General features: G+C 41.4%; 1 protein-coding gene across 1 annotated transcript; it reads left to right on the top strand.

Moving 5' to 3' along the window:
* The first annotated feature begins 533 nt into the window (after positions 1-533).
* Positions 534-20162, top strand: vapb (VAMP (vesicle-associated membrane protein)-associated protein B and C). The gene is made up of 6 exons (XM_080495573.1): positions 534-764; positions 8188-8340; positions 14535-14638; positions 16344-16424; positions 17334-17513; positions 19925-20162. The coding sequence occupies exons 1-6, from the start codon at positions 707-709 to the stop codon at positions 20078-20080; spliced, it is 732 nt and encodes a 243-aa protein (XP_080351699.1). The 5' UTR covers positions 534-706; the 3' UTR covers positions 20081-20162.
* Positions 20163-21526: the final 1364 nt, after the last annotated feature.

The following is a 21526-nucleotide window of genomic DNA, read 5'->3' as shown; positions in this document are numbered from 1 at the left end:
ACAGACAGACAATGTATTCATCAATGTGGGAAAACCCACAGTTCCAACAGCATCAACAAATGATACAATGGAATCAAATCCAAAATACAAATGAGATTAGACAAATATAAAAAATTAAGTTTAAATAAAACCGGAAGTTTAAGGTGCACAGTGGTCTATATTCTGCTCAGTTCCAAGTTCAGGTTGTGCGCTCAGACAATTCTTTTAAGAAACATGAAGAAAATTGATAAACAGTTAGAAATTGCATTTAATTTGCAGAGTCTGGGATGAAATTTGCCAATGCAATGGTAACTGGGGCTTAAACAGGTCATGGTTTCCACTGTGGGTGATGCCGGGTAAAGGAGAAGGAATTAGGAGGAAGAGGAGGAGGATGAGGATGAAGAGGGGGAAGGGGGGGGGGGGGGGGGAGGAGGGAGAGAGTGGAAGAGGGGCGGGAGGGAGGGAGAGCGACGCCGACGTGGTGAGGCCGGAGTGCTATGCAGAGGCAGTGACGTCACCGGGCTGTCTCGCGCTCTCTTCCTGCTGCATCACAACAGCCGCTTAGCAGCTCGAGTAGCAGCAGTGACCGGGGGGGACGGGATATCCGCCGCTAATTTCATTGATAAACTCACAGCGTTGACGCTGCGGCTCTCCACCACGTCCTAACACGGGGGTAACCGACAGGAACTGGTTGCAGCGCGATCACCCCGCTCCAGCTGTTTGGGATATGGCCAGGCCGGAACAGGTTCTGCTCTTGGAGCCTCAGCACGAACTGAAATTCCGAGGTAAGAGAGGGGAGGAGGGCCCGGCTGTGGATGGGAGGGGGCGACGGTTCGGAAGGGAGGAGGGTTAGTTGTGTGTTGCCGGAGGGGGGGGGTCGACCCCTGTCACAGTATCCAAACCGGAGAGAGGCTGCAGCTCACATTTTCGCCAACATTATGCTTATAACGGAGAAGCAAAGCTGCTTTGAAAGGACGGCGGGTCAACTCGCTGCTAGCTCCAGGGGCTAGCTGGATTAGCTTTTCGCCGCCGAACTCGCCAGGCCTTGCCCCACATTTGGCACCGCTTCCGAGGCCATTCAGAGCCACAACACACCCAGCGTGTATCCCCGTGTAATCAGCAATCATAATAAACAAATGACAACTCGATTCACGTCTAAATGTGGTCACCGTCAGCCTGCAACATCCTTAGCCGCTGTGGCTAGCTCACGTTAGCTGGCTCTGTGATTGGCTGCTTTGCTCTGCTGGTTAGCCAGCTGTCATTTAATAACTCGACACTCCACAGGACCAAATAACTGGACAAACACTGCCGCTCAGTGTGTTTTAAGTACTTTCATTCCCATCGATTGGGCTTTGCAGGTGGTATTAGACGTCTTGGTGGGTCTCGACACTTGGCTGTAAGATGTCACGTTGTTTTAGGCCCAGATAATGTTACATAAACACATATACTGTTGCATCCGTTTTGCAACAGATGACAAAGACCTTTGGAGTATCGCACCTTCTATTCAGGAGTGAAAAGATAAAGAAGGAAGTTTTGCCTTCACAAATTTAACGATCAGACATTGCCTCAGGTGGGGGCAATTATAGATCCCCTGTTCGTCTCCACTCCTCTGCGTCGTTTGTAGAGCTCACAGGGAACTCACATTTTACTTTAAAAACAATCGAATAAAGACTCTGTTTGATACAGGAGCTAGAAGTTGTCTACAAACTAAATACATCACTGCATCTACTAGTTATAAGTCACTTATATGGTATTGGTAATTTTCACTTTCGATTTTGGAGGATTGTTTTGCATGCCACACGACTGATTTCTAACAGGTGGCAGCATCACATAGTAGATACAATCCATGTGTAATCATGTGCATTTTTTTGTAGAGCAAAGATCTGAATACTTAATCATGTTGTAGAAGACAAAAGCAGAACAGACAAGAGATGGGGTTGTGCACCAAGAAAATGCATACTTTCCAGGTACTCTCATTTCCTCCCGCAGTGTAAATAAAAAACATGCATTGGAGGCTAATTGGCCACTATGAATTGCCAGAAGTTGGATAGTTGGAGCTTGGTTAAAAAAATAAAAATAAATTGGATGGATAGACAGAGTGAAAGGGCGAACAAGACTGCAAGTCTCAAAATAGACTGTTTTCGATTGGCTGTTTATATTATTTGAAGTTATGATTTTACTAGACCTCAGGGGGAAGTGGCCACAGATCTGGTGAGTTGTAAAATAATACCCCAATTAGACATATAGAAGAGACTTTATATATAACTGGACAGTAAACATGGATACCACTCAAGTTTTACGTTGGTGTGACGACTGTAAAGTAGGACAGAGGCAAATAGCTTTTGCCTTTTTACATATTTGTCAAGCAGATTTACATGTCACTGTTTTACAGAAATTTGTGTTTTAGAAACTTAAAGAGTGATCTACCAAGTCATGGCGGTTTAATTTTTTAATGCAATTTAAGTCCTTATTTTGTTTTGCTGATTCAATGGCCTTCAACAATTTCAAAAACTTTACAATTAGTGAATTGACCTTGCTGATGATCGTTGGCTAAAACATTTTAAGAAACTCCTCAACGTGTGAATTATTACATATTGCGGAGACATGCTGTGAAAGACCGACATGCTAATGTGAAAAAAGATACCATTATTAGGTCAACATGTTTTATTTTAAGTGCAGTAAAAAAACCTAAATCCCACCAACCGTTTGAAGACATATAATTTCTTCTTAGTGCCATGGATCAGTTTTCAAGGTATTTGGTTCAACCATTTTAGAGACTTTGGCCCAGTTTTCTTCTGTGGATTTAGTCTGTCTCAGTTAATTCTTTCTCTTCATGAAATCCCAGACTGACTCCATGATGTTGACATCTGTGGATGCCAAACCATCTGTTGCGGGACACCTTGTTCTTCTTCTCGCAGAAAATACTTCCATGTGACTTTTTAGTGCGGCAGATAAAAATTTAAAGCTAAAGTCATTTGCAGAAAAATGTATGTTAATTTGTGAATCAGATGTGTTGATGGTTCGATGTTGGCCAGACAGAAGGCACTATGTGTCTTTGTATACTAGATAATGCCATGAATCACATGCCTACTTGTCCCTCAAGAAACATGTAGGCATGCAGTGTGAAGACTCAGGAAATAGTGAATTGGCCTAATAACAACTTGGCTGTGGCTGAGGCCATCTGTGAACAATTGTAATTCTGAATGTTCAGTCTTTTAAATTTTTTAATCCTTTTCATCTTCTCCAGAGTTAATATTAACAAATCTTTCACAAAAGTCCCTCTCCTCGTCCTGATGCCCTATTTCTACTAATAGCACGTTAGTTAAGAGCCGACAGCTTCACGTATTAACTACTCATAATAGGTTTTGCCTGCTATTTGTGGTTTTCGTGAGTTGGAAGATATCCTGAGAAAGTTTCAGGAAGTGGTAGATCAGGTGTACAGTAGTCAGTGGTGTGAGTCACTTTCATTAAAAGGCTTTAGAAGTAAAGCCAAGCTTGCAAGGGTCTGAATTTCCCCTCTGTCTTTGCTCAACAATGAAAGGAAGTGTCAGTTGCTCTGAATGTTTTCTGAGCTGAAACTTTATCTTGAATCTGTTGTATGTGCTAATTCTGAAACAACCTCATGTTTTCATGCATGGTGAGTATTTCTCTCAAAGTCGAACAACACACTCCGTACAATTATTTATTACTATTGTTATACCCAATAAGAGAGGCTGGAACGGATGGAGCGGGTGATTTTTCATAAATAGATGAAAATAAAAGGTTTGAGATAACTGCTCAACACAATTAAGAGGGAATTAGGTGGTCTTTTACTGTACACCAAGTTAGATTCATGAGGTAGAGAGGATAGATGGATGGAGTTGTGGCTTGAAAAATCCTAGAACCCAAACCATCAAAAACCAAACTGGCGAGTGGAGGTAGTGTATTGGAATGCCTTTCAGATCACAAATGATATAATCGCCAGATCTTACAACAGCGCACTGACACAAATTTAGAGCTTATTTTTCGGGCAGGATCATTTATGTGCAATTTAAGAAAAGAAACCTAAAACGTATAAAACTGAACTCAGTTTCCGCACGTCTGACTGTAAAATATGTGGTTTTGGCACTCTGTGTCTGCTATGTTTGGGAAATCATACATTCGTTCGTCATTGCCACTCGCTTGACTATGAATTCGCCTGCGTTTTTACTCGAAGTACTGGAAAAACAAAGAAGTGACTAACGCTTGCCAGTTAGCTACCTGGGTTCATTACACACTTGCTTGAGTGTTGTGTCAATAATGAAACCATTGCCAGGAATAACAGAGCTAAAGTAATGACTTGTGATACTGATATTTTGTCAGGGGGTCACTCGTGGATATCTGCAAAGACGACTAAAAATGTGCAATGTATCAATAACAACAGCTTACATTTTAGAATCATGATTTTTATTTAGTCACATTTCATTTAAGTATATTAGTACTCATCTTCCTTTCATATTAAACATATTTTATTGCTGTCATTACAAGCAAAATGGAAAAAAAAGACCTCGTGATGGAAATCCATTCACTTGTGTTTTTTTGGGATGAAAAGTGTTAGGTGTTGTTTGCTCTCATAGGGAGAGTTAAGTGAGAAGGAAGTGGGTATATTTATGAATATATGTGCAACTGAAATAATCCACACAGCCTAGATTTTATGCAACTTGTCAAACAAAAGCCGTGTACATTTATACTGGTCTCCCAGGCGGGAAAAGATAACTGAACTACACTGTTCGAATCAGCATATTCTTAATAAAGACTCTTGCAAACTGGGACAGTTTTGGAGTCTTATAAGTACATCCACTCCAGTCAATTAACAGTGACAACCGCTGTGATGTATTTAGTACCTAAGAGTAACAATGTTATTCTGTACATCATCTACATATGCCACCAGTATCTTGAAGAATTAATTATCCCAGTGCCATGTATTTGTATAAAAATGCTTATTATTCCTGCTTTTTAGCCCAGTGCTAGAATTGCCATTATTCTGCTTAATGACTCTTAGTTGTTAGTAGTCGTAGCTTACAGCAGCAGTCACACTTTGGAGTTTAGTGAGACAGAAATACAGACATTTCTGACATTGTCAGATGTTGGTGTCCTACTGCCTGTGGGCGCACGACTGTGACAAAGGCTGTCTGCAAACCCATCTCCCTGTAGGATATTTCAAGCCACAATCAAAGCTGTCACCACATTGGCCCTTCTTTTACACAATGTATAGCTGCCGCAAGAAAAATGAGCTTTTCCTCAAAACTAATACCACCGACACACAGCAGCTCAGTAGGTGGTACAAACGCGAGTGAGGCGTTGCTGATTGGCTGGAACAAGTGACTATTCTTTTGAAGCAGAAAATAGTTTCAGCAAGACAGAATAACTTCGAAACAGGATGGCTGTGAGCTGTAATTGCAGGGCAATCTTAATCTAAATCTGTAGATTCCTGCCGACTACAAACATTACACAGCTTACTGATTTTTGTTTGACTGACTGGTCTGAATAATGGAGTTGTCACTGCTTCTGAAGCCTATATTTTTCAAGTTTCTCCAGAGTGTTGAAAAGCTCTACACAGTGACTGAATTGTCTGTATAATTAAGAGTTCCTCCACTGTTAAATTGCATTGTCAGTTTTTAAAAAGATCTGAAATATGGTTGACAGATCTGTTTTTAATAAGATAGTAAATCATTTCTTGAGCTGTGAGTGATTACTAATGTCTTGTGAAGTTGTTGAACCAAGAGCATTGAACTGCTACACCAATGGACAATTAATACTATGTGGAAATCCCCAAGTTCTAATTTGGAAATCCATCAAGGAATTGATGTGGATTTTTAAAGCATTTCTTGTAAAGCAAAACCACATCCCCTGCATTCCCTGGATAGACTCCACTTTCAGCCTCTGTCTTTCTGAGCAGTCAGTAATACATTGGTGTGAACTAGTAGCAATACAAATATTAATTTTCAGACAATCCAGCATCATACACACTTATCCACTGTCAAGTACATACAACTTAACTGTATACAACTGTCAAGGTGCTCAGTGCTGCAGATAATTTATCGGACCACTCTCACAGTATCCCGACAGGCTGAAAGTGGCAGAAAAGCAACAGTAACTCAAAAAAGCATCCCTTCCAGCCAAGGCATGCTAAAGACCTTCTCCGACACACGATATGTTGAAACTTGATGCAGATGGGACGAGGCAGAAGAAGACCACCCTCGGTACTACCCCTGTAAGCTCGAAACAAAACACTGAGGCTCCAAATCACCTAGCCAGGGACAGGAGAAAAAATTTAATGTTGATTGTTTTTGATTTCTTCTGGGAGAGTTTGGAGATAGAGCCAGGATTTGGTGTAAACAACACAAAATGATTTGTCCACCCTGTCTCATATATATATATATGGGTCAGAGTGGTGTGTCTTTGGCACACTTTGGACCCATTAGTACCAATCAGCCTTGTTTAAACACCACCTTCTTAAGTATTATTACCATTTACGTCCGGCTTCTTCCAGCCAGATGATGCGGCTCAACACAAAACTCAAAACCTCTCAATATGGTGTCTTGAAGCTGACAGGATTAACTAAAAGTGATTGTTGAACCTGCTTTGTGTCCACCACAGCCTCCGACATCAAGGTCCAGTGTTACCACAACACTCTGAATTTCATAACCAATCAAAAGTCTTGGCAGTTTTTCATAGATGTCAAATCAGGTTTTCCATACATCAAAACATGGATTATTGAAAAATGTTCAAAAAATTAAACAGGAGAGATCAAAAACTATTTTAAAGTGCATTCACATTATTAGTTAACTTTATAGAAAACACTTGAAAATCTGAGACTTCAATCTGCATAAATTATTCACATAACCACTCCTTTATTGTTGAGGTTGGCTCTGTTTGTTTGTTTTTGTTTTTGTTTTGTTCTTGCTGCTTGTTTTAGTGACGGCTTCCTGCATTATTGACAAATCTGTGCAGCTCAATGCAGATGTCTTTGGAGGATCCTTGGACTGATGCAGCCTGCAACAACATTGATGGCTGTAATTGGCTGATGCCAAACTGCATTAGCATCTTTCTTGGCCCTGTAATATTACTTTGTTTTATAGGTGGATATACAGTGTAGTTGATTTGATATTACATTTGTTTTTCCTCATCAAGACAACAGATACCAGCATTCAACATCAAGCTGTGGAGATGTTAAAAGGAAAACGGCCTCATTTGTAAGGGTGACATATTTGAAATAGTTCAGTTCTCACCCGTGATTTACTGGAATATTATGTTTTTAGGTTTTGGAGAGAACAGTGCTGGCATAGAGAGAAAATCCCCCAAATTCAATCTGCTCATGTTTGATCAGAAAGAGCATTCAGCTTAAAACTTGTGCTTAATCAAATGTGTCGACCTGTTGCTGTGTATCTGTAGGGGGTTTATCCCAATCTAACCTATGCTATTCCCCAAAAAGCAGTCAGGCTACATGTCAGGTAAAGTTAGGAGAGTATGTAACGAAAGGTCCAAAATGTTGGGATTAGGTTGTGTTTGTAAATACAGACTTAACCAATATACAATTTTTTTTAAACTTCACACACAATATTCAGAAAGCCACTTAGTTTATTTAAACGTGTAATGAAAAGGCCGATTTAGGTTTGTTTGTCATTCTTGTATAGATGAGATCAGTTTTCCAGTGAAATCAATGTTGCAAACTTCACATTACCTACGTGTTGGATATCTTTTTCTGAAAGTGAGGCTTCATCAGAGCTGATGATGGATTTGTATTATTATGTATTCTGACCAGTTTTTCCTCATTTGCTTTGAAAAGTTTATCTTTTCTGTCGCTGCAGAGCTCATACACATTACAAGCTTCTTTGAGTTTATTTTCCATGACTCTCATGCATCAATCTTGACAATAATTTGGCATCCAAGCAGGCTAACTGAGTGATGATGTTTAGGAATTTGTATTGTGTTTAGATCATAACTCACTGATGTCTTTGGCTGACATCTCAATTAAAGTAAAAACATTTTTTTTTAATGGATTTGTTGTAATTTAATGTGTGGTAAAGGTTCAGCCTTTTATAACTTTCATTAGTCTCTTATTATCCTTTTAGAAATAAAAATGTCTGCTATTATGGCCCTTTGCTTTGCATGGCGCATCATTTCTGATCTTCTCAGAGCATCAAAGTCCAGTCATTCATCTGTTTACAATATTTACCTTGTTCGCAGGTCCATTCTCAGACGTGGTCACCACAAATCTCAAGCTCTCCAACCCTACAGACAGGAATGTGTGTTTCAAGGTGAAGACGACGGCGCCGCGCCGGTACTGTGTGCGGCCAAACAGTGGAATCATCGATGCAGGCACCTCAATCAACGTCTCAGGTAAGGAACACGGAGGTGGGACCGTGTTGAGGTCCTTATGATTACCCACAAGTAATTGTATTTGTTTGTCAAAGCACTTGCAATGTACTTAGACAATGCAAGTGCTGTCTATATTAGTCTCTGGACTTTTTGCTCTCCACACTGCCAATGCAACCCCAGGTGTCGGACACGCAAAACAAAATGATGGATAGATGTAATTTAATCTCAATATGTGAGGAATGATTTCTGGTCATGATAGAATTTTCATGATTCATGATTAGATTTTCCCTTTTGTGATATACATGCACTGCATAGTCAAAGCAGTATTTTGGAGAGATTGTTTTTGACTGCTTTCGGTCGTCCTTCCAACCACTGATTTTCTACATTTGCTTTATTCCAGTCAGACTGACACAGGACAAAAGACAGAGTACACCCAAAGGATGCTTCCAGTTCATCACAGGGAAAACATCTGCCAATGTTAACTCTAATTTTGACTAGGTAAATGTAGTTGCTAAAATAAAGCTCCTTTCAGCTTAAATACTAATAATAAAAAAAAACCTATATTCCTGGTTCAGTCTCTGCATGAAGAGACTGTGGAGACAGGTACAGGCTAATGTTTCCACACTGTGCTGCCTCTGCCATTTACAGCCTCAGACTCATTTTACAACCTCCCTTATCTGGTGTCAACAACTGCAATCTGTGCCACTAGTGTCTGCAGGCGGCAGCGGGTGACAAACCAAAGCAGTCCACTCTGACAGTGGCTGTAATTTTTCACCCTAATTTAGGCTGAGAAGGGTCATGGGTTCGAGTCCCAAAATGAGATGGCTTTTCTGAGAAAGTGGTTACAACACAGTTGCTGGATCTGTTGGGAGCGGAGGAAGTTAATGCCAACCACACACACACACACACGTGCAAACTTCTCTGCAGGCGTTTACATGCAGGTCAAAATGTGTCAGAATGCATATGGTCTACTGACTCAGAAGACATTCTGGACATTTGTTTTGAGCAGAGGCCATGCAAGGACATTCTCTCACATCTGACACTCTGACACTATTTTTCTACACTTGAAGCATAATAACGAGCAGTTGTTGTCATTTTTAATTCAAGAAGGTGAGGTTGCACAATGGTTTGACACTATTAAATACAATAGGATACAATAGAAGTGTATACAAATGCTGGGGATCCTTAACAAAAAACAAGCAACCACTCTCCATATAGTAATGGAGCAATCAACATTTTGGCTGTGGAACTGGAACTTTCTAAACTTAGTTGACCAAATGTTCGACTTGTTAATATGTTAATGTTAGACTTCAAGGATAAACGCAATGCGCTCTTCCTCCATACCTTATCAAAGCTCCATCTCTGAGTAGGCAGGACTGGCTGGGCAACTGGAAATAAACACTGCCTGGTTGTTATATCTGCCTCACTAATAAAATACCCTTGTATAAAGACACTCTGAAAGCATGCTCATTCCAAAAATAGCGTCACAATATCTCCAAAAGTATGATTTTGCCGGTTTCTGCTACCCACAGCGTGAGTCCAATAAGACTGCTGATGTGTTTCTTGTTACAGTTCAACTTGTCTTGCATTTCTGGCCTGTAATTTCCAACAACGCATCATAAAAGCTGCCCAGACACATGGAGGTGAGAGTGAGCCCTCTGCCACTGGATACCTTCGAACCAATGATGTGTCATTTGCTGGCTTAGCACAGGAGACGCACTGCGCGTTTGAAGCTGTGCTCTGGTGTAACTGTATATGTTGAACGTAGCCCGGGCCACAGGAATGTTGCTGAGCTTGATTGGTGTTATGTAGCAGCACCCAGCGGAAAAGTATGTGGGATGAATGTTTTTTAAAAATCCTTGCGTCCACAAATATTAGGCTTTTGGTGGGAGCGTGTCATAAGTTCAGCAGACACACTTTGTACGTTGCCACACCAGGGATGGCGCAAAGAAAAATGCTTCACCTCAATAAAAGATAATGTTAAATAAAGTTGTTGACGCTCCCAGGGTTAATTACATTAGCTTATCCTTACACTGATTTCCTTTATGTCTGTGTAACAATAGAACGATTATTATGAACACGGCACTGGAGCTCTTTCACCTATTGATACCACTGAACTTTTCCACATACTGTCATGTTACACCCACAAATCTAAATGTCTTTTTTTTCCACATTATTTTCTGGTAGATTAGCACAGAGGAGTACATAATTGTGAAGTGGAAAGAAAATTGAGATGTGTTTTGATCTGCACTAGTGGTCCTCAAACTTTTTTTCTCCATTGTGTACCACCTGACAAAATGATGCACAAACATTGGGATTAAAGAAAACCTAATAATAAAAATACTGCTCTGAATTTCTCCGCAACTTTCTCTTTGTCCTTTCCAGTGTGCTCCTTTTGTTTTCATGATGGCCTTTGTTCACAAAGTTTCTCGAACAAAACTCAGAGGCCTTCACAGAACGGCAGCATTAATGTTGAGCTGTAATTACAAACACGTGAACCTGATTTACTTGTTGTGTGACTTTGTCAACTGAAGATTGCACCTTGGCTTTTGTATGGGGCTCTGAAGAGTACAGGGCAGTGAATACAAACACTGTGATCTTTTCAGATTTTTTTTTTTTTTTTTTTTAACAATGCATCATTCTCAATCCTGTGCTACATTTTATTGGTCTTTCACATAAATTCCCAGTGAAATGCAGTTAAGCTTGTGGTGTACCCAGACAAGTTGTAGGAAATCTCACTGTATGAATACCATGAATTCAATTCACGGCAAGTGGTAGCTCATTCCTTCCTAAATGCGTTGGATTGAAGTCGGTTATTTCTCACCCTGAAACAGGCCTGGTGGTGGGTAGTGTGTGCTTTGTTTTCCCTTTTGAATTTCATTGACAAGGACAGACCCAGGAGAGCACAATCAGGAGTGTGAGAGCGTGCTTAAACGAGAACCCTGAATATGAATACATTTTATGAGAGTTTGCTCTTACATTCTGGTGAGTTCTCCCTCCAGGCCTGTATCTCCACAACTCACTTTCTATTTCACTGTCTTCCTCTCTCCCACGCTACGTTGTCTCAGTAGGCTTGCTGATCCTTGACCAGGTTTTAGTGTTGAGTAAGACTGAATAACATAACCGGGGAGCGCCTTTATCAGGCTTCGCACTTCTCTTGATCTGTGTGGCAAGTCTGCAGTTCAGGTTTCCTGTTTCTTATCATAGGTTGTTTTATGTGGCACTGTAATGTAAAGTTGGGTTTTTTAAAGACAAGGTTATTGAGGCACGTCATCTGTTTCTTTATTTTTGTGATATTATTAAATGCAACGTTGTTTCCTTCACGAGGCAGCTGAAAATACACTTAAAATAAAGTTTTGGGGGTTCATAGATTTACTGAAGCTGACATGTGTAATACCTGCAGACGAGGAACCTATAACTACTTCCTGGCCCTTAATGGAGCAAGCAACAGATTTGTTTTCAGCAGATGGACATAAATGCCTCTATGGAAAACACTCTGCAGTCACAGCTTTTGTACAGGAGCCATGTTCGACCTCTGAAGGGACAAGGTAAAAATATGAAGTGGTAATCCTGTTGTGAGCATCTTTTCTCACAGGACAACAATTAATTAGTGACAGGAAAAGAGCGTTTTCGAGCATCTTTTGCTCAGCCCTCTAATGGGTTCATTCATCATGAACAGGCGGGCATGCGCTCACCATCCTGCTCGACCGTTTTGACTACAATTAGCCTCTTTTCGTAAATGAGAAGCAAGCGCACAAAGTCATGCCATTAGTTGAAGTAGCTCTTTGTAAAGATGTTTTGGTTTTTTTTTCTCCTGAAGGTATGAGGTGGCTGTGAGTTTTCCCTCTTGGTATTCAGCTCTGAAGCCTTTAATGTCATCCAGTGTAACTCAAAGAACTTGCAAGCTTCCCCGCCTTCAGTCTCGACTATCGTCCCCTTGGACCCAAGGTGGATGGCCGTACAAATTGGTTTTGACTGAAACAGGACGTTCTCAATCTGTTCATGCCGTCTGTTTCTGATTTGCAATATCTGGCTACACTGATTGCTGTAATGGCACACTACAGCGCCAAGGTTTTCGCTCTCGTGGGAATTGGCATGTGCCACATATGAACACCACCCTACATTAGCTTTGAAATTAGCCTGTTTGTTTCCTGTAAAAGCCAAAGAATAATGTGGTTATTGGAGACATGGACTCATTTCGTACTGTCTTGTTGAGTACATCCTGTTATATTATCAAAGAAGAGAGGGGGGGGGGGGGGGGGGGGAAATCAGCTGCTCCTACTCTCTGCATGGCCAGAACTTTTCCAGGACATAAGAAAGTGATCACTATAAATCATTGTTACAACTCTAAAATGCCGTTTCAGTCATTGGACTGACATCAAATAACATGGCAATGACTGAAAGGACTGATGTGGTGATGGTTTAAAGTCATATTCCAACTCCACACCTGCTTTTTGTTAAAACGGTGTGTAATGTTAAGGGAGGAAAAGACGAAGCTGTTGGAACGATTACCCCCTGGGGTATTGGCAGATCCGTCAGTGTTTAGCCGTCATGGTAACACGGACATAGAAATAAATCTTCTCCGCAACTTTTTCCAAGAAGCAGAGGCAAGTCCAGAGCCTTAAAGACATGGGGGCCTTAGTTTATAGTCGTGACTAATACATGGGCATTTGATACTCGCTAATTCTGATTTAATCCGTGGAGCGAACACACGCGTTGAGAAATAAAAAACGATTCAAAGTTGCTGACAAAGAAAAAGTAATGGTCTAATGTCTAGCATTCTAAGCATGTTTTAAAGCCTTTTTTTTTTTTTTTGTTTGGCTTCACTCACAGACCCAAGTCTGTTCCTACCTGTTCTCTGCAGTCACTGCAGATGATACTAACAAGACACAAGATGTATTTTCCTCACTCCCCTGAGGATGGGATGTGAGGTTAAGGATTGAAGAGGGAAACAGTGTTGATGCTTGTGTCAACACAGGGTTGTGGGGTGTAGCCTTTGTAACATAGCATCCCCATTTTTTCCCCCCAACTATATTCCTACTTCTTATAATGTCGCACCCAGAAATCAGCTCTGGCCCAGACACTTCATGATGTTCTCTGTCCTGTTTGTTTCATTCTCATAGATGCCTCATTTACACACAATGTCGTGGCACGGCTTACTGGTGGTGAGCTTGTCGTAAAGGAACATTCTGTTTTAATCGCTGAGGACTTTGTACACTGTAATAAGCAGGACTGTAATACCCATTTAGTTATAATAGTGTATTCCTTGTAGCACCGTGTGATCCGAAAGAGGCCAAGAATGTAAGAAAGCCAATAAGGAGCTCAAGCCCTAATTAACATCCACTACAACTGTTACTGAAATTTGAATACGTCCACATTTCCATTGTTTCATCCACCTTTATATGTCATTTACACAACATGAACAGTTGTAATACATGTTTATTGATGAACTGACGATGACCTCTGCGATTTCTTTACTTCTGCAGGTTCACATGTAGTGAATACTTAAAAAGTGTTATTAAACCAGCAGTGGGTCAACAGTGTTATACAACCACAAAATGTATTTTGTAAGATCCTCCAAAACTAATGCTTTCTGATAAAGTGTATCTTTCAATCCTACAGGTTCATTTAAGAAAAATACTCCAGGCAACTTGGTCAAAGTTGAAAAACATCGATAATGTGACAGTGTATATATTACTGTTACTCGCACTGCTTTCTGTGGGCACTTGAATCTATGGGAGTTTTAATAATCCACTTGAAATGACCTACAGTTATCAGATATATTTATACAAATTGTTTTCAAAGTAAAACATTTCAGTGCTATAAACTTTCCGCACCGAGCAGACTTTCTTTGCTCTCTGTCCTCTGCATGTATGTGTGGATGAATTGTGAGCGGTGCCACCCAAGAGAGCTTACCCCCTAAAACATTCTTACAAAAACAAGCAGAAACATCCTCGGTAATGAAAGAAAACAATATATTTTTCCTTCTCTGTCCTCTCAAATGTTTCTCTTGAGATTTATCGTGCAGGCCCTCAGTGTGCCCCACAATTGGTCACAAGTCATTTTAACAATCTTTCCCTACAGATCCTCACAGTCGAGCTGCACATTTATGGTGTGCAGCATTTTTTTCTTTCGACAGACTAAAAAAATTGCGACTCAAAAGAAAATAAACCTTATGAAATCACTGACTTTTACTTTTTTATTTTGTCTTCCAGTTATGCTGCAGCCTTTTGACTACGACCCCAATGAGAAGAGCAAACACAAGTTCATGGTCCAGTCCCTGCTAGCACCTCCTGACATGACCGATATGGAGGGAGTGGTGAGTGTCTCCAATCATTCGGAGAATAATTTCCAGCTTGTGTTCATGTGTAAATTCCTTCCCAAACAAAAAAAAATAACGCTCGACACAGATGCACCCCATTCACTCACACAAGAGGACCTCGTGATTAATTCCAAATGTAACGAATCGGGATACGCATGCATTGAATTGCACCGCAAGATATCGGCGGCTGATCTTAATCTCCCACCCTGGATGTGAGCCTATGTGACGATGCCGACATGCAAAATAAAAAACACATTGAGCGTAGGTTAGTCATAACAGTCTGTGTGGTCCGAGGCTCATCTTTGCGATCTCTGGCCAATGTACGGACAGTAAATTATCGTCAGTGTGCCAAACGTGTCTTGAGAATTCGAAGGAATAACAACACATTCGAAGATACACACTGTCTGAGCACATAGCTACAAAAGGAACAGCCTTGATGCAGAGCAACAACTCCATACGGTTTCTATAGAAGCTGAAATTTTGGATTACAGCCTTTTCAGAGAATTTAACCCCCCCCCCTTGCCAAATGTTTCTTTGACCCCATCTGAAAGTCTTGCAACAATCTGTACGATTATCCAAGCTGTGGCATTCATTGTTCACACATGCATGTTTTAGGGCGTCCAACTTAACTTAAAGTCTTGTTTAACTATTTATAGAAAAAGATTGCACTTTTCTTCCTTGTTCCTTCATCAATCCTTCTGGCATGAGGAATTGTCATTTTGTTGTCCGTTTAATGCTGTTCCACAGATGTTATTTTACAAAAATAACACTGAAAGGTCTATCATATGTGTTTGACATCCTTTTAATCTTGAACTTTCGGGAGCCTGTGCATCTTTTCTCACACTTATGAGGTTTGCTCCATTTGAAATGGACACTGGTAAAGTTCACACTACACAAAGTGAGGTTAAAAAGCAGGTCTTGGTTCGATTTTTGACGGACGTCAGACGTTCCCTCCCTTTGCAGCAGCACATTTTTATTGCCCCTCATGTGGACTTCCTGCTGCTGTTTTTACACCGCTGTACATTTTAAATGCTGTTGTCCAGCTCGTGGCTGTTTGAAATATCACCACAATAACCCCACAAGCACTGAAGTGCATGTATCCCAGCAGCTCACAGCATTGTTGCAATAGTTCTGAAACTTATGTCATGAGGAATATTTCATGACAGGTGTCTGGCGTGCGTTGTTGACATGTTTTGGTCTGATGCTAAAAATACCAGAATGAGGGTGAAGGAAACCAGACGTCTGGACGTGGACGCTGCACCACACACCACTATAATATATGCATTTTCTAAGCAATGGAAATATTGATAATTGATAGTTATATTCCTTTATACTTTGAAGTGAAACAGCTCATCAACACCAACGGATATGATGTATCAGGTTTATGTTGAAGTTGTATCTCATGTTCATAAAAAGACGTTTTACTATGAAGCGTTTCTTTTTTAGTCCTTTGTTGACTATATGTTTTCACGCTCATTCTGTTATTCTTAATCTCCCTTTTGTTACGTTAGAAACTGTTTGTCTATTTTAAAATTCTGCCTCATAATTTGTTTATTATTCAGCAGCGAGCACATCGGAGGCCAAATTGGTGTGAGATTGTAAAAAGATGTGTAGTTTAGATTTTCAGTGCTTCACGCTGTGTTGCAGTAAAAGTAACAATGTGCTGGTGTGCTTAATTTCTATTGGCCCTTTGTGTCTCCAGTGGAAGGAGGCCAAACCAGAAGAGCTTATGGACTCCAAGCTGAGATGTGTTTTTGAGATGCCAGTGGAAAACGAAAAATCGGTGAGCACACATATTTCTCTCTCTTTTTTTTTTTTCCCCTTCCCACAATGCAAGGCTTTCACCGTTGGTACAGATTAGATATCAAAGACAATTAAACATCTCATTGCTTATTTCCGTAATTTAGTAAATCACTGTAATTGTCCAAAGCAGAGAACTGCAGTGTATACTTAACTGTTGGTATGTCATTTGTTATCCATCAAGCAGCTGGGTTTTGCCAAGTACAACAGGATTATATTTTACGACCGAAGCTTGCCTTTGTTATTGTCGTTTACTAGCTCCCACCTCTTCGCTCTCCTTGTTAGCTTTTAATCTCTTATTTCCACACTCTGGTGTTGTCATAGCAATTATCTTTCCACCAAGTTCGTCTTGAAATTGTTACTATTCTTCTCTAGCTTCTTATTTATGTCTCCATCTTGTCCCTCTATCTCCCACGATCCCATCTCTGCTCCTGCCAGAGCCATGTTCAGAGGCTTGTTCAGTGCTGTGGAGCGACATCGTGTGCGATCTCGCCTTGTTCATTATTGTTGTTTCCACTCAGCCACAGAGATGTTATTGTGTCACAATATGAGTCGTGTCAACTGTCATGACCACTGGGAGAGGGAAAAAAAAGGACCTGCAGTAGTTGTTTTCTATTTATTGTGAGCTCTGTAAGCTATACGTATATCTCCATGGATCCCAGAAAAATCTAATAGAGACCACTAAGGGTCTACTTAGAAAGTTACCGCTGGGTGAACTCTCCCACTGATATTAAAACTATGCTTTATTCCTGCGTGAAAGACCCTAAATGCCAACACAAAGTTGTACCTGTGTATCAGCCAACTCCTTGGTTAAAATCGCCACGGAGACACGTTAACAACCACAGTCAACTGGCTGCTTTACGACGTCTGTCTCTCTGTAACCCATTTACAGCACGACATGGAGTCTAACAAGATGATGTCGTCCAGCTTGCTGAAGTCGGAGTCCTCCTCGCTGTCTGCAAAGTCGCTCAGCTCCACCCTGGATGATGGCGAGGTAAAGAAGATCATGGAGGAGTGCAAGAGGCTGCAGATGGAGGCTCAGAGGCTAAGGGAAGAAAACAAACAGATCAGAGTGAGTACGATGATGGGAGGACCTGAATCGGCACATTTTCAGTCTCTCCACTTGGTTAGTTTCCATTACCGAAAAGAAATGGATCCTATAATATCAGCCTTACAGATAATATAAATTATACCGGGTCCCGCAGAAGAAATCAGCGAGCAGGGTTGGTAACTCCAGCTGGGCAACGCGTCATTCGTATATCAAAGTTTACAAATCGTTCAAACAATCGCTTCACTCATCAGGGATGTGTTCTTAGCTGTGGGATGATGAGAGCCGCTGCTTGTCCTCCTGACAACCTGCGGTCATATTTCACAAAAACACATTTTTGACTGCGGCTCAGATCCAGGGTGGGATGTCCACAAATCATAAGGTCCACAGCTGCACATGGCGAAGTATCTTCAGCCAGTGAAAAAGACACACTATATAAAAGTGAAAAAAAAGTACATGTGGGTAATTTAATTCTTCCTACAATATGCTCTTGCTCAGCAAAGACCTTAAATCATTTTTCGAATCAATGTGACTACTCCTTTTAAAAACATGATAACATGAGCTATGGAGTACTTCTTGGATCAACACTTTAGACGAAACGGAGTGAGAGAGAGAAGGCGAGAGCTGATTGTTATAGCACAGGGAATCATGTGGAGAAAATGTTTGGAAGCTGAGTTTTACTTGCTTCAATTCAGTTTGCTGCCTTGTTTGGATATAAGCTTTGCCGATGAGTAGATCCGAACTACATTCGTCAAAACTACAAGTTAATAAACTGTATGGTTGTCTTGTTGGGACAGTGCTTTTTATAGAAGTCAAGCATGCATTTTATTGAAAATATCAAGAGAGATTGCTTGAAAAGCATAACCACTTTTGGGAATTGGTACTTTTTTTATTTTTTTTAATAGATCAGCTTCCTCACAGCTCACCAATCATTGAAACTTCCACTATTGGCTTATTAGTGAGTTTTATCACAACTGTGATTCAAAACCAGGTGTGCCACACTATCACAAAAAAGTCCAAAAATAAAGATACGGAACCGCATAAAATAAGTGCTTGCTTGACTGATTGGCAGCAGAAAACACAAAGGTCTTAAAGTTATTACTTCACACTGGGTAGTTTTACTCACTTTGCTCTCAGACGACAGTGATTCATGCTGATCCAGCTGAATGAAGCAGAATGTAGTTGGCAGTTGCTGCTGCTGTTTTCATTTTTACTTTCACTGAAGTCGCAGCGAGTGCCTGAGAGCATTGAAATGTGTTATCTTTGTAGTCTTTATTATAACATCATTGCCTTAGTGTTTGGCTCGTTTGCTTTAGCAGGGCGTTTCCTGAAAACAACTGTATATATTGTTTTACAAGTATAAAAGAAAATCCTTCAATGGCATGAGGTTAAATGTCGTCAGCTCGTCACAGAGTAATCCCAAACGTACAAAAACGTAGGGTACATCCACACAGCGAAAAAATTATCTTTTTTTCTCCCCCAAAACATTCTGTCCACACCTCACTATGAACCCGGCTCTACACCGAGGCTTCAGGGCACGTGGTACACATGCCAGGCCTTTGGAGGTGTTGTGACGAACCAACCACACCAAAAAGGCAGAAGAAGACAAAGCACAGAGAAATTTAGAAGTAGATTCCTGTCCATAAACCTCCTATATAATTGGAGTTCTATAGGTCTATGGCCACACTCTTCCTGCTGTTAGCGTCATGTAGCTCATGCAGCTCGACCGGAGCTTGTCCGTGATTGTTGTGGTTATTTGATGACATCACGGACTGCAATAGAAAGACACCAACTCGACACTAAAGTGAAGATCAAGCATATATATATATATATATATAAAATCAGTGGCAGGACAAATTTGCACATAAGTAGGTGTGCTGTGAATCGCGGCCATCAACAAAGTCGGCTTCAATCGTTTTTGAAACGGTTTGGCTGGAAATCAGTCTGTCATACATGCTTGCACGCAGAGATGGCGAACAAAGAGTCGTCCCCCTCTCGCACGCCGCCGCCACCACCACTACCACCTCCGCCTCCTCCCCTTTAGGTTGTTGCCAGAGGCAAAACGACTGTTGGCTGCTCCTGCGGCTCAGATTAAACTAACAGAGAGCCCCCCCCACCCGCTGCTGGGAAATGAAGTGTGTTAAAGCCTGGCGCCTTGTGCGTTCCTCGGGGGGATTGGGTCAGATGAAGATTTAAGCAGATCCTGTTTCTTTTGAGCTAATAAATAAATATGGTTGTATCTCATTGACTGATTGACAAACTGACCGTCTCTTAAACCCACGTCGTCTTCGTCTCTTCTTTCTCTCCTTTCCCTATTCCTTCTCTCCATTTCAATCTCCCACCGCTGCTTCCCCTCATCCTCTTCCCACACACTTCCCCTCGCCGTTTCTCATTTATTTCTTTTACCCTCCTTTACTCCCCCGTTCCTGCTCCAGGAGGACGACGGCCTGCGGATGAGGAAGAGCAACGTCATGTCATCTCATCACGGCTCGGCCGGCATGAAGAAAGAGGAAGGGTTGAGCGCCCGCACGGTGGCCCTCATCCTGCTCTTCTTCGCGGTGGGCGTCATCGTGGGCAAGTTGGTGTTGTAGAGCGCAGCGCAGTTGGGTCGGCCGCAGCATGCTTTCCGGGGACGAAAACAAACACGGGATCTGGGATTTTGAATCAGAAATGCCATATCTGCTGGGTGGGGGGGGGGGAGGTACTAGTTTTGATTCAGTCTCATTTATGTTAAAAAAAAATACAAAAAAACAATTCAAAATGGTAACGTATGACAAAAAAAAAATAAAGGAATAGACGACTTCATCTTAATGAACAAACCTAATGTTACCGGTCTTGCCTCTACGTAATCGTCACATAATCTTTTTGGCCCTTTTCCCAAAGTGTCATTATTGGGGGTGGGGGTTGGAAACATGAACGCCAGTGATTCAGACCAGTGGATCTTTTTTTTTTGTAACACCGGCGAGGTACGGTTGGTGTGACTGAGTCAGTTTGCAATTGTGCGAATGTCATTTTAATGTATTGTTTGTTTGTTTTTCTAAACGACGGAGGCCAGGGCCGATGTACACGATCACATAAATCGCCCCGCCGTACAGTATAACCAGGCGTTCCTTCCAGCGAAGCCCCCCTTTAAGGAAGGCATTCATAAACGGGTGATCCACACAGACAGTCGGGGTGGGGGGGGGGGGGGGGGGGGTCGTCATCACGCACAAGGCTATCGCACTGTCTCCTCCAATCAGAGGCTTTGATAAAATCGGCTCGTCTTTGATCGTCGAACAGCCACGTATGAAACACTAGACAGGCGGTGTGTTCTCTTTCCTTGTGCCCTTTTCATTTTCACTCTGCGTTACTCCTATCAGCCGTCACCTCACTGCTCACCACATCCCCGGCAGTCCGAGCGGGGATGTCTGATTGCATGCGTTCACAGTGTGTTGTTGCATCTGGACATTTGGATCTAATTTAATTGCTTTTATAAATGGTGATTATGTCATTTGGCTGTAGGTTTGCACAACGACATTTCTGATTTTTGTTTGTTTTCTTTCTCGTTTGTGTTTTGTTGAATTTTTTTGATTATAAGCAGAAGAAAAAAATTATCTTTCTGACGTTGAGGCCGATGCATTTAAGATGATTGCAGCTAGCTGAAATAAGTGTTGGATCATTTCTGTGACTCCAGACGAAAGCCTTGCCTGGTGACCTGTTTGGGCACGTTATTCTCAGGCCAAGATTGAGGAATATTTACAGTACATACACGCACACACACACACACACACAGAGCATTAATCTCTTCCGAATATCATTTTTGGGTTGCTTTCTCATGTTTTCCTACTGAGCCACACATTTGTTGGTATTTTGTTCTCCTCATGGCAAATGTATGTCAGACATCAGCTGGGTGTTATAAACTGCCTGCACTCGCTCTCCACCACTGTTGAGCTTCTCTTTGATTTCTAACGCCGGTGCAGGCCCTGCTTTGAGTTTATTGGGTGTTTGTTCAGCATTTATTGGTTGCTTCAAGATGTTCTACCCTCACTGCAAGCTAA

This window comes from Blennius ocellaris (assembly GCF_963422515.1).
Source record: "Blennius ocellaris genome assembly, chromosome: 4".
NCBI classification, from domain to species: Eukaryota; Metazoa; Chordata; class Actinopteri; order Blenniiformes; family Blenniidae; genus Blennius; species Blennius ocellaris.
The sequence above is the reverse complement of the archived record's forward strand: the minus strand, read 5'-3'. Positions and strand labels throughout refer to the sequence as shown.